The 14,183-nt window shown below is 44.7% G+C and overlaps 1 protein-coding gene across 11 annotated transcripts in view; it reads right to left on the bottom strand.

Moving 5' to 3' along the window:
• Positions 1–6,699: 6,699 nt before the first annotated feature.
• Positions 6,700–14,183, bottom strand: part of TENM2 (teneurin transmembrane protein 2) — an 823,338-nt gene continuing 815,854 nt past the window's right edge. For 7 of the 11 annotated variants that reach the window (XM_035338974.1, XM_035338978.1, XM_035338979.1 and 4 more), the window contains 3 exons: positions 12,425–14,039; positions 9,701–9,831; positions 7,840–8,601 (listed from right to left, as the gene is read on the bottom strand). In XM_035338974.1, coding sequence (XP_035194865.1) covers positions 7,840–8,601; positions 9,701–9,831; positions 12,425–14,039 — 2,508 coding nt within the window. Of the gene's footprint in view, positions 8,602–9,700; positions 9,832–12,424; positions 14,040–14,183 lie in introns of all 11 variants that reach the window. The other 4 variants (XM_035338975.1, XM_035338972.1, XM_035338982.1 and 1 more) reach the window with 1 other exon arrangement.

The following is a 14,183-nucleotide window of genomic DNA, read 5'->3' as shown; positions in this document are numbered from 1 at the left end:
CGTACCAGTCTGTCAGCCCCCAACAAGTTTTTTCAAGTGTCTGAACTGAAACAGGAGGAAAAATGCATTTAAATTTAATTGACAGAAAATAAATTCATTTTTCCAGAAATACCTCATTTTGGTTAAAATCTCAGGCACCGTTCAACCTGAAGGAACCATATTTCTGTGAAGGGTTACCGTATCCTTCCAGAAAAAAAGCTCGTGCCCCTTACCCACACCCAGTACTGTACATCAGTTTTTACTGGTTTCCAAAGGACAGTTTAAAAAAAAATGTTGAAACTGAGTTTGGAAGAACGGACTGTTTCACTCTTGCGGTACCACAAAGTTTTTATTTTTCTCCTATTTCTCACCCTACATTCCTGAGGAACAGGGCTGGGAGCTGTGGTGCTGATCAAATGTCAGGGAACTTCAGCAGTCAAACTGAGTAAAGGTTTCTGACATAAAGTTAAATTCAGCCACCTTCTGTCAAAACCTCATGCAGGTGATTCTGAATTTGAGTCAGATGTTAAATTTCAAGCTACTTTTGCCATGCTGTTCATTATCAGCAGCATTAGTAAACATAACACGTTCTTCATGCTACCCTAAGCACTGAAGAAAAAAAAGAAAAAAAAAAGAGGCGAATTCCCCCATTAGCTTATTCAGCAATTTCACTAGTTTTTATGAGCTCATGTGATAAAATTGTGTATGTAAGGGAAAAAAATCAAGAAAGCATAGTAAGACAAGGTTGAAAAAGGCAGGAAACCCATGTGTGACTGCCAGTGAGGAGGCTGCCCCCAGCGCTGCCTGGCTGGCCTGCACCTCGCCTCGGGGCCGTGGGACCAGTGCGGGTTGGAGGCGTTGGGGCAAGGCCCGGGGGGGGCACTGGCTGCTGGCTGTTCCCCACCGCATGCACCGTCACCAGCACTTCGTGTGCCCGCACCGAGATCTCTGTCTTTCAGCAAACAAGCTTGCAGCGAGAGAATAAATCCCAATCGGTGACCTCCATGTCCTGCAAGACTTTTTCACCTAAACCAAACCAGAATCTTATTTATTTATTTGTTTGTTTATTTTTATTATTTTCTTTTTCCAAACCACATGCCCTCATATGTGCAGGAGAGCCACGTGCCCCCATGGCACTGCAACCTTCTGTCGGGCTTGCTGGGGTGTCTGGGCCTTATTCTGCCTGGCCAGCACCCCGTGGGATGTGCAGGCAGGGAACAGCCACCTTGCATGGCCTTGGAAAGCGAAACCTGCCCAGGTGTCAGTTCCGGGGCTGTAAAACACCTGTGTGACACTTAGGCCACAACGGGCTTGCCAAACCCTGCCACAGACACTACACAGGCACTCCCATAGCGGCAGTATGTGCCCAACCCGGGGCCAGGGGAGCAAAACACGGCCCCACTGGTGGCAGCCGCCAGCTCCAGCAGCGGGGCTGGGGACATCAGTGGGTGGAGAAGAACTGTGAAGGGACAGGTGCCAGTGTCTCGGGAGGTGGCTGGGTGATGGACACTGAGTTGGCTCTGGTGTACTGTGTGCTCATAGCAGGGCTTGAGGCACTGCAGTAGCTGTAAGCCAGTCCTACCTACTAGGACTATTCTACTCCGCTCGCGTGACACCCCACCTGGAGCTCTGCTTTCAGCTCTGGGGCCCTCAGTCTAAGACCTATTAGAGCAGATCCAGAGGGGGCCACACAGACGATCAAGGGGCTGGAGCACCTCTCCTGTGAAGAGAGGCTGAGGGAGTTCGTGTTGTTCAGCATGGGGAAGAGAAAGCCCCATGGAGACCTTACAGTGGCCTGCCAGTGCCTGAAGGGGGGCTACAGGAAAGCTGAGGAGGGACTCTTTGTCAGGGGGTACAGAGATAGGACAAGGGGTAATGGCTTTAAACTGAAAGAGGGTAGATATAGATTAGATATTAGGAAGAAACTCTGCACTGGTGAAGAGGCCCTGTCATAGGCTGCCCAGAGAAGCTGTGGATGCTCTGTCCCTGGAGGTGTTTAAAGTAAAAACTGGCTGGATGGCTAGGTCCAGAGAGCAGTAGTGAATGGAGTGAAATCCAGCTGGCAATTGGTCATGAGTGGTGTTCCCCAGGGCTTGGTGTCAGGGCCCATCCTCTTTAATATCTTTATTGATGATTTGTACTCTGTACTTGGCTCTGTTGAGGTCATACCTTGAGTACTGTGTTCAGTTTTGGGTCCTTCACTGTGAGAAGGACATCGAGGCCCTGGAGCACGTCCAGAGCAGTGCTACGAAGCTGGTGAAGGGACTGGAACACAAGTCCTGTGAGGAGTGGCTGAGGGAACTGGGGTTGTTTAGTATGGAGAAGAGGAGGCTCAGGGGAGACCTCATTGCTCTCTACAACTACCTGAAAGGAAGGTGTGGGGAGCTGGGGATCGGCCTCTTCTCACAGGTGACTAGTGATAGGACTAGACAGAATGGCCTCAAGTTGTGCCAGGGGAGGTTCAGGTTGGAAATGAGGAGACATTTCTTCTAAGACTAGTCAAGCACTGGAGCGGGTTGCCCAGGGAGGTGGTGGCATCACCGTCCCTGGGAGTGTTTAAGGAACGGTTGGACCTGGTGCTTAGGGACATGGTTTAGTGGGTGACATTGGTGGTAGGGGGATGGCTGGATAGCCTTTAAGGTCCCTTCCAGCCCAACCCATTCTCTAAGATTCTACCGGTCTCCAGATGATGGACCAAACCCATCTCAGTGCTGGCACAGGGCACAACATGGGCAAGGGCCCCAAGCCATTGTGCGTGTCTGGGAGAAGCCACTTGTACCAGCGATGGACAAAGTTCTCCAGGGTTCCCCCTCACCACACATCTACAGATGGCTTGCAGAAGTACTCAGCTTCATCCAGACACAGGCTTGACATTGGCTGGTGCAATGGTGCTGTTTCCTGCCCGTAGGGAGGATGTGAACCCACTACAGTGGTGGGAGCAAGGGGCTGACCGCTGTGCAGCAGCAGTGGTGGTGCTGGATGAGCGTGGGGGCACAGACCTCTGGGGTCAGGCAGCGCCTGGAACAGCCTCACTGCTGCAGCAGGAAAAAAAAAAAAATCCAACAACCCCCCACCTAGTTCCTTTACAGTACAAATCAGAGACAATTGAGAAACAAATGTCCATTTCATGTGGCTTAGTTTCACTGGAAAAATACTCAACAACTGGCTGAGATGCTGGGGATCACTTCATGCTTTAGTAATCCAATAGCCACTGTATGCTGCTGCTCACCCCCACCCAAGTGGCCGTGCAGTCCCCAGCTTTGCCAGCGGCGTGGCCACCCATCCACCCACCCATGTCTTGAGGGCCCACAACACTTTGCTCTCCAGTGGGGTGAGCTCTGTGGCCACAGGAGCAGCCCTACGTAGCTCCTCGAGGCACCAGGAGGGAGCTCCGCTGCCTGTTGTGCCCTGCGGGTGCATGGAGCAGGCAGCTGCCGCAGCTGGGGCACGGCAGGGGCTGGCTGCTCCCCAGAGGGGTGATGCTGGGCCCAAACGCAGGGCACTAGCTGGCATGGGCAGAGCTGTGTGCTGCCACTGTGGGGGCCGGAGATGAGCGAGCTGCTGCACGCTTCCCGGGACAGAGATCCCTGCCCGGGCCCTGTGCCCCCCTGCTAATGCGCCTCCTGGCATGGAAAGGAATTTTTGGAGATGTGGCACTGCGATCTTCCACTGCTGGAGCCAGGGCAGCTGTGACACCCACTGCAGAGGGGAGCGCGTGGCCACACCTTGTCCCTCCCTCTCGGACCTGCACTGCCCACAGACTGCTTTCACAAACTGAAAGACACAAACTGCCTGCACCCAGCCAGACCCCGGCGCTGCTCAGGGCCCTGGGAGGCAGCAGGTGCTCTGGGGACAGAACAGTCACTGCAGGATGTCCCCAGAAACACAGGTGCCTTTGTGGTGTTGTGGGTCATTGAGGGTAATTCAGCCTCTAATTACTGCAGATCAGATCTACAAGGGTGCCCCACGGACTGGACTGTTGGGGAGGCTCAACGTCACGGACTGTTGGGGAGGCTCAACAACGGGGCACCAGATCCCTGTGGGTCTCACAGCGATGTCTCTGGCCTCCTCCAAGCACAGCACTTGCTGGCCCACTGAAAAACCCAGTCCTGTAACAGGTGGAAAACCTCCTCCCAGGAGCCACGTCACCAGCTTTTTAATGGCCTGCCTTCCCCACCCGGGCAGAGACCAAGCTTTAAGATGGGAATGGCTTCAAAAAAAAAACACCTTACAGCCCACAGAGGTGAACAGGTATCTGTTTTCTTCCTCTATTACCAATTTTTGACAGGTGAAAAAGCCTGATTTATCTGATAGTACTGATTTATAGCATTAAGTAATGCTTGTTAATATTTTACTTCCATTTACATGATTTCTTCACTTAATGAAGTTGGCAGGGGGGAAGCTATTTGCAACAATTACGAGACCTGGGCTGTAGCAGAATATGCAATAGTACAGCCAGCACAATTCTCCTAGCAGATTTTCTTTTTACATGCGATTACAAAATTAGACTAGAACCTGCCAGAAGCTGTCATCTAAAGATGTAAAACTTCTGTAAATAGAGTTTCTCCAGTAGCACCGCTGTTGAGCTGCTGTAACACAGCACAGACAGCATTACGGCATACTATCTGCCACCTTGTGTACTCATGATGGCTTAACTGCCACTTCCATTGTAAATCCTATTTGTCAAGGATTTATAAATTGGCTGCATTTACTTGTCTCACTCCAAAAGCTGGCACACCTCTCTTCTATGGTGTTTTTACCACTTCAGGACTGCTTTTTGAGTTCTCGGCTCAGAAGCTCTGCAGCAGAAACCTGACCTCAACCCCAGAACAATTAAATCCTCAGCACAGGCTAAGACACTGCTCATACTTTAACCAAGGAGAAAATAAGGAAAAGCCTTATCTATTACATTCAGTACGTGTTTTGAAGAGCTGCTGCAGAACTTCTAGAAAAGGATCGATGGAAACTGGACTGTCCCCAGCGGGTGACCCCCCTGCAGTTCCCCGCTCACCCACCTCTTCTGCCAGTGGTGCAGGGAGGCTGGGCAGGGCTGGTGGCACTGGTGTCCCTGAGCGCTGGAACTGGCCCTGGGTGCTGAGCTGCAGGCTGCATGCAGAAGGCAGGCAGGGAACAACCTCAGTGGAGTCCAGCACAGGGCAGTTGGATCTAGGAGTTAAGTATATTGCAGGGGCTTTCCGCAGGACCTGTGCTGTCACACATATGCTTTGGAAACCATCAACGCACCTGGATAAATTGTTCCTGTTGAGTATTTAGCTACATGACCGGTCCACTTTCAAAAGTTGTTTAAGAATACCCTGATGATGCATGTATTATTTGAGAGGATCTTGGTAGGGAGCCTTTTCTTTCTGAGTGCATCCCCTGCAAATTTGTCCCAAAATAATTAATATTAAAAATGGTACACCATTTTTAGTTTAAGTTTCCTTTTGCAGAAGGATAAAGTGAAGTAGCAGAATCTCTAATTCTGACCAGTTTCAGCTTTAGGAGGTTGGTAACAGAACAAAGGACATACAGGACTGTGCAGCAGGTTATCATTTCCAGTCTCTCAACTACAAGAAAATTTCAATTCCAAAGAATGACCTAAGAAGCTTACCAGCACAGACCAAGGTATTCCAGAAGACGGTGACAGTGAAAGTGTTTCCACCTTGTGACTTCATATTTTATTTCTACACCAAAAGCAACTGATGACAAAAGTAATTTTTATGACCACCCGCCTAATATGTCCCTTCTTGAAGAAGTTTCACTTGTTTACAGGTCTGATAACGTAACAGCACTTAAAGCCCATCAGCACAGAAAAATCTCTGCAGTGATGGACATACAGGACTTATCTGAAAATATACCCTGACTTGTCCTACCGAGGGAACGGTGCTTGGGGTTCTAGTGCATGCACTGCACAGGGCGAGCACAGAACAGGGTGGGGTTTGTTTGCTCAGCAAAAATCAGATGCACTCTTGGAGTACTGCAGGTGTTAACAGCACAGCCACTGAGCTGTTCTGCTTTAAAAATGTCCTGGAGTGAATTAATGCCCTGGAATGAATTAATGCCCATAATCAATTCAAGCATCTCTGCTGATATCATGAATCATTAAAAATCTCATCTGCGACCCCAAAAGCAAAACTGTTCTCAAAATTAAGTAGAGCTCTCTGAGTACATACTTAAATGAGATAAAAGCAGCAGGGCTCCTGCTGATGGATGGTTCCCTTTTAACATCACCAGGAGTGACTGCTTAGAGGGTCTTTGATCTTACCTCCGATTTTTAAATGTGGTAGAAACAAGCAGTATCACAAAGAAGATAGATTTCGTGGAGGCTCCTGGGCTCACAGCAAGTCCTTCCATGTTCCATTTAATACAGTGTTACTGCATTTTCAATGTGTTTTGAAGCTACTTCGGTGCAATTAAACTCATTTCAGAACTGTAACATGGCAGTCTGAGGGTTACTAGTCACCAGGTGCAGAGAGGGAATTTCTAAGAGCATTTACCTTTTTTTTTTTTTTTTTTTTTGCTGTCCTAAACAGAATTTCAGGTGATGTGTATATAGGACTTGCTTAATTTTTCTGCTTACCTAGAGCTCAAAGGAATATCCCTCTGTGGAATCTGTGCTACAACGATCTGTGCTACATAGAAGATGCTGCATGTGTTAGATGATAGTGACACACTAATATGTTTTAATTTTTAACAGATTTCACAATGGAAGACAAATAATTCACAGGAGTTTTAGAGACTTTATTTATGTATAAACAATTTAAACACTTTGCCATAAATTATCTTTGCCTGTCTCTAGTCTTTGCTTAGCAGCAAATTAAAATTAATATAAAAACTCAATGAACAATTCATACATGTATATTACAAAAAAGTTCTTGTACCAAAGTTCTTATTAGACTTTTTTTTTTTTTAATTTTATTTTTTTTTATTATTTTTTTGTGGTGACTGTAATGTGATTGTCTCAGTTTCTCGACCAAACAAACACACTAATAATTTTTAAATCTGAAACAGTGATTGTGCCTTCTGGCTGATGTATGTACAGGGTGATCTGACGTGGTGCCCATTTGCAATAGTGTAACACAATGCCCACAGCTCTACTGGAACTGATACCAACAAACTACTGAATCTAAACAGACTACACCCTGTAACTGTGTTATACTGTCCACAATGGAAATCTTCAAAGACAAACAGAGTATGAAATTTATTTGTAGTGATTTATAGCCACCATTTTGAATGTAACTTTACACTCTGCCCTCTTTGAATAAGTTAAGCTTCAGGCCAGACAAATGGAGGGTCAGAGTGCAAGTGCGGTTTTGTTATTCTTAAATATATTTTCCTTTACTATTTCCAGTGTGCTCTCACTTGCATTCTCATTTTCCTCCAGTTGCTACACACAAATCACCCCAAAGTCATGTTTTAAATGCACCTGTATTTTGCTTTAAATGAAAACCTCTTGGATATTTATCAAACAAGCAGTCTGAATCATTTGTGTTTCATCAGCTGGTTAGTGAAAGTGGCCCACTTGGATTTCTTAGTTTGCTCACGTGTGAATGGAGTGAGGTAATACAATACGAGGCCTTCTTTTTATTTTTCGCTAGACCCAGAACAAGTGGGTAATATTTCAGGGGTACTGTTTAATTTGTATGGTTAGAGTTTTCAGTCAGGCTTTAGTCCACTTCAGGATGTGGTTTTTAATCACTTGAACAGTAGCATTTAACTCAAAAAATGAGCTTTTTTGCCACTTACTATCCCAAAGTAGCTCAGCCTAGTGCCCCCATGTAGGTCTTCATCTCCTTAGGAGAGGAGATAACAGTTATGACTACTGATTCATCCAGCAAAGGATGACAGCAGGTTAATTTGTTACCTCTTTCCCATTTCATTCTGTCTTAAAAACTGGATGTTGCTGCTACTGTCTGCTAGCTCTGGGTACTGCTCCACAGGCAGGACATAATATCCCTCGTAACCTTGAACCTTTCCCGTGTTCAGAAGCTGTTGCTTCTCTCCGTCTGTCCATACGCGGCTGCCCTCGCGGCCATCCCGTGCCTTCTGCTGCTCCTTGGCCCACGCTGACCCCAGGGCTCGCTGCCGAGCCTGGTCTAACACTCTCGCCTTCTCCTCGTCCAGCGTGTCAGCCGTTAGCCCGTAGCGGATGTTGATCAGCAGGGTGGAGTACTGGAATTCAATATTCGTGAACCGTCGAGTCCTTCCGTTGATTAGGAGAGTTGGCTGGGAAACAGTAACGTTTACTCCGCTGTCCAGGACCTTCCGCCCGCTGGTCATCGCGAGGGTTACAAGGTCGCTATCGGCTGAGCCTATCTTGACAAAGTAATGAGTATCCTTCCCCTCGATGCTGTAGTGCATTTTCTCCAGGTAGTGAGCACTGTTAAGGACAGAGGCAATTTTTCTGCTATCGTCTGTGGCTATGCTGGAAATGCCAGTGGTTACACGGCCTTCCTTTACAGCAAACATGATTCCTTTCCCAATAATAGGAGTGCTCGTTGCAAACCAGTGACCTGCTTTTTCTCTAATATTGGCATGTAATCTTTTAGATATGACCTGTCCCTCAAGAGCCATGAAAGCTTGATTGTGTCTTTCTGTTGTCTGCTGAACTCCTGTAATTAGCTGGGAAAACAAAACAAAATACCAAAAAAGATAAAGGCCTGAAAATATTGATGTCAGAGAACAGTGCTAATCTTTGGTTTTGCTTTTCTAAAGAAAAGGCACACGGCAAAAAATTCCAGGCTGTAGAAAGATCACCCTCGGTTACCTGCCTATACACAGATCATGTGCATGATCAGGTGAAAACACATCTGGCAAATTATTTTACTATCAATAACGCCAAATAAAAGGTTTCTCACAAATCATCTTTTGTAGCAAATACGTACCACAAATCTCTATTTGGGCTATTTATAGTTACATGATGTCAATTACAAGAATAACTAAAGTCCAAGCCTAGCACAGTTTTAATCACATTTTAAAACAGAATCAGTTTGTTAAAAGATGGTGCTTTCCTTTTGGATATTTTGCCCAGAGATTTCAATCAGTATATAGGACTAAAACGCTTATGAATGTAAACTTTTTGGAAATTTTTACACGGTCATATCAGTTGTACTTCCATAAACGTGAAGTAAATCTAGCACAGACTAAGTTTGAAATTGGTCTACTACTCCTTTTAAGTATATTAAATTGGTTGGAATCTATTATAAAGGCAGAATGCTTATAGCATTTCCCACCCTTAACCTGACAGGAATAAACACTGTAAGAGCAAACCAAAGCCTCTATCAGAAAAGCTTCAAACAAAAACGATGACAAATCCTATTACAGGGCCGGGAGTAAAACCCCTTCTTAGCAGTACAGCAAGGTACCAACCTAAGTTCGTTGTAACACACAGGTTATTAGGATAATTTTACCAAAGGTACAACAGATGATAATTTACTATGCAGAGTTTCCTTTTGTCACTGTTAATCAAGTTAATCAAGTTACAACTCGTTAATCAAGGAGGAACTCAATAAAAGACAAAGTAATGACACCATCATTATGATAACAACGAAGGCTGGCAAGAAAGGCATCTGTTCATTAGTATAAAATCTAGCTAGACTCACGTCCATTTTACACTGATGAAATCAATGTGTGGCCTTGCACTAACTACCAAGGAGCCAGCAGTTCTATCCATAGAGTGGGGCAAATGTTCCAAGGAGAAGAACTTCACTTTTCTGCCTACCTGTCCATTTTCACATGCTTGGCTCTCAGACAACTCATATGGCGGTGACACAAAGTACATTTTTGCTCTAGGGAAACCAGGAATAATGTTGCTGAGCTGGAATCCGAACATCACCAACCAGCTTTTGACATCTAAAAATCAAAAGTAAGCAGGCAAGTGAGAAGCAAATGTGCGTAAGTACAAGAAATCCATAAATTCAGGAAATCTAGCTTTGACCTCCTTAGTTTCAAGTAGCAAGCATATATCCAAGCTGAATTTATAATTTATGTTGCAGCATGACACTTTACAGAACTGAGTATTCTACAGCAAACAAACACAGGTACTGTTGCTTCAGATTTATCCTGATACCCCACCTCTCATTCTTTTTCCATGATAGCACATGGAAAAACCCTTTACTGTAGGCAATACTTGTCCCTTCTCTGACACCTCCTGACAGGGTTAATGTAACCCATAAACAAGATTGTGAAACGATGCTTTATTAGGTTAGTACCCCCGAGAACACCGTGAAGTCCTCTGGGAAAATGCATGGCTTCTCTTCTACGTCCTACTCCCATTAGCTGTCATCTGGTCTCAGGAGGCTCCATTAAGAAACAGCAGTCAGAAGCCAGGCTGGAAATTCAGGCGTCTGCATTTTGGGACTGCAGGCAGTCTCCCCACACACCAGGCGCAGCTGGCAGGTGAGGGGCTGCCCGAGGGTCATGGCTCCGCGCTGGGATGTGCCTCGGGGAGACCCAGCGCTCCGTGTGACCTGAAATGCCCTGCCCTCATCTCTAGGTGAAAAAGAGCAAGTAACTTCTGCTAAGTTAATAGCGATAATTCTCATTCGGCAGGTACAGAGAGCTGATGATTTATTGTGGTTATCAAAAAGATGGTTCTGAACAACAAAAAGAAACGTGCATGCTTCCTCCTCTTTTCTGGCTGTCACAGGCTAAGAGACGGTGTGGGGGCAGAGGCACTTCTCATCTCACCTGGACTGTGTTCATTTCATCACCACCTTTTTTTAAAACCACCTCCTCCGCCGTTCGCAGAGGCCTTCTCTCCTCACAGGCCTGCAGCAGCTGCCGGCACTATTACTGAGCACAGTGCTTGCAGCAGGCGGGCACGCGGCATGCAGAGTGCTGGTGGAGCACCTGCCTGAGGCTGCAAACCTCCGGGGCGTGCTCAGCCCCGACCCAGCACCTGCTTCCCCAACAGTTTTAGCAGTGGTAATGTTGCATCATAGAAAGGGTAATACTTATTGGTTGTGGATATCTGACAGCAAACATCTCCTTTTCTTAGCCATCCCTACAGTGAAGTGAGTAGTAAAATGTTCTGCTTCTGTGAAGATTCGTGTATGCATCTCCGATTACATGAGAGAGAGGTTTGGTTTTTTTCAACGTGCAAACCAGGGTGCCAACACAATCACTTGTGCAAGACAACTTGCTTACCAACAATCTGCATAGAGCAACAATTTGAATAGAACAATAAATATTTACATCATCAGTGAAATTTTGAATTTTTTTACAGACTACAAGGTAAGTGTTGTACCAAAGTGCAACATATTTCAATGTATTTTCCAGGATTTCAGCCAATGGATGGATAAATGAAATAAATGCAACTTCTGACTATAGCAAAATATCAGAAGATGGCATTGAAGATTGCAGCCAAACACTTGTGGATGCAAATAGAATTTTGTTGAATTTAGGACAACAGAGTTTGATCCCAAGGTAGTTTAAGTCAATATTTTGACCTTATCAGGTACAAATCCCACTATCTTCAAATTGCAAAGCAGCTACAGTCGAGCCAATAGTGTGTTATACATACAACTAGGTCCCAAAGAACTAATGAAACCTGCTATGATTTTCTTTGAAGGAAACGCACACTTTTCTTGAAATTCAAATTACTGCTAAAATTAAGATAGCTCATTTTTGAAAACATCATTGCTGTAATTACTGTATACTACAGATTCAACTTTGAAAAATGCCTTTCCTGAAGACATGTTAATTACCTTTCCTTTTAAAAATTGCCGGCAGCTACTGCAAGTACTGTGTGATCTTACTAAGTGAAAAATTATTACTAATTAAGAAGAGGTTACAAGTTTTACCCCGTTGTAGCATACATGATCAAAACTATTTTATTGTTTCTCTTTCTGAGCTGTACACATTCCATAAAATTTCCTAAGCCTTACAGGGGGAAATGGTTGTGAAAAAATCAAGGTTTTTGTTTTAAAGACTAAAGACGGTTTACATCGTAAAAGCCAAATGGGACAGTGAGGTTTAATTAAATCCATTCTTGGTGCTAATTCATGTTTCCATGTGCTAACTCAGGAGTTAATTTTGAAAGCAGCCCCGAAGGGAAGAGATACTGGGAAGTTCTGGTTCCTGATTCACCAACTAACCTGCCAGTGTTTCTTGTTGATGTCTCTTTTCTTTAAACATTTCATGGACACATCTCCATACAGTACAAGTTCAATATAAAGAGCACTATGACTTAGTTGAAATTGAATATTTAGGCTAAAAATACCTTATTTTTCCCTTCCCATTATGCTTTGCAGCTTCTCTTTTAGCACTGGAGGAGCAGTATTAAAGAACAAAAGCAGCCAGACACAAAAAGGAAAATGGCCTGACCTGGACGCTCCCATACCAGCAAACTGGCTAGGAAGGGGAGGTCTGATTTCCTCCCCAAACGAACACCCAAACTTATTATTATTATTGTTATTTATAAAAAAATGCAATGAAGTCTCACCTGTTACGTAATTCTTTAGATCCAGTTCATTGCTGAGGGGGTTGTTACTCTTGAACATGTACAGATTGAAAGGGGCAGGTTCTTTACCAATGTTTTTCCACATCGTGTAATCAGGAGATGTCCAGCGCCCAGCAAGGACATCATAGTCCCTTTGGGTAAAATGGACGAGTTTGGTTAAAGGATCATACAGCCCTCCATGGAACCCAATAACCAGCTGGAAGTCAGGGTTAGAGTCGTAATAAATCTCCCCGTATGCCGTGTACTGAAGCTGTTTGATCATGAGGCCGTTGATGCTGAATACAGCTAACGGAGTGCCTGTGTTATCAGAGGCAACATAATATTCTTCCCCGCTGCTACTCTCCATTGCAAAGAGGTGGCCTTGCAAATCGTAATACAAAGAGGTAATTTCTGAATTGGAATGATTGTAGACATGAGTTACTCTTGTCGGGTTGTGAAGATCGGCATAAAAGTACTGTAGATGATGCCCTAGGTTAGTCTTACAGGAAGCCCTTCGGCCAAGTCCGTCGTAACGGTACTGAACGCTCCACCCATTTGCTTTGTTGTAAGCTCTTGTTAAGAGTCCTTTGGAGTTGTACTCAAATACATCTGAGCCTCGTTGACACAGGAATCCATCATCATCGATTTTGTAGGGTATGTCACCTAGGCGCGTAATCCTGTCTCTTAGATCGTAGCGCAGAGGCATCAGTCGGACACTGTTTCCAGGATTCAGAAGGTGAAGATTTCCGTTCAGATCGTAACTATAACGCCAGGTTGGCCTGTCATTTACTGCTACACTTTGCAGTTGTCCATCTCCATCATAATCGTAGGTGTACTTGGTTGTGTTGGCATACGGACCAAGTTTCAGTTCTCTCTTAGTTACCCTTCCCATACTGTCATATTGTACAGTCATCCAGTACATCAGAGATCTGAACATTTCATATTGAACTTCTTTAATGCGCCCATGGGTATCAAAGTGTTTACTCAGTGTCATAACTGCAGTAGTAATAATTTGATTTATATCATAATAAATAACTCCAAATTTGCCAAAATGTTCTACTTTGCCAGAAATCTCATCATAACGGTAAAGATCAACTGGAAGAGGTGTCTCGCTTATTATAGGTTTGATGCTCGCAATTCGAAAACTATTATCGTGATATGTATAATCAAACCTTGCATTGACCATACCTTCCTCAGAGAATCTATAGATTTGTTTGTCAACAAGAGGACCAATTTTACGATAGCGGATTGTACAAGAAAATCCTCCACTTTGCAAATTCACCATTTTTAGGACACCTGTAGTTTCATCGTATCCAAAAGTAACTGCAGTACTGTCATAAACAATCTCAGATAATTTGGATAGCTTCCCATACTTGTAAAAGACTTGTCGCCCGGTACCTAAAAATGATGTTTTCAAAATCCTTCCATCATCACTATAATCAAAAATCACTGATGCGTTGCTTTCAGGAGGATTATAAATATTCCTAATGTAGCCAACAGACGTGTGAGTTGACATGCTGTGCCGAGCAACACTGGGCATAGTAACAGCATGGAGCCGGTCTGAAGAATCGTACTCGAAGATGTACTGCCGTTGGCTCTGAAGCAGTAGTACCATCGACTATAGGGAAGAAAAAAACAACACACCCACAGTTACTGTCTTTCAGCTCGTGACCTCTGAGAGGGCATTTAAAAAAAGAAAAGTTTACTGAGGAGGCAGTAACGTTAAATTAATGAAAAGAGACATATATACATTAGTTAGGGA

This window comes from Oxyura jamaicensis, chromosome 13 (assembly GCF_011077185.1).
Source record: "Oxyura jamaicensis isolate SHBP4307 breed ruddy duck chromosome 13, BPBGC_Ojam_1.0, whole genome shotgun sequence".
Taxonomy (NCBI): domain Eukaryota; kingdom Metazoa; phylum Chordata; class Aves; order Anseriformes; family Anatidae; genus Oxyura; species Oxyura jamaicensis.
The sequence above is the reverse complement of the archived record's forward strand: the minus strand, read 5'-3'. Positions and strand labels throughout refer to the sequence as shown.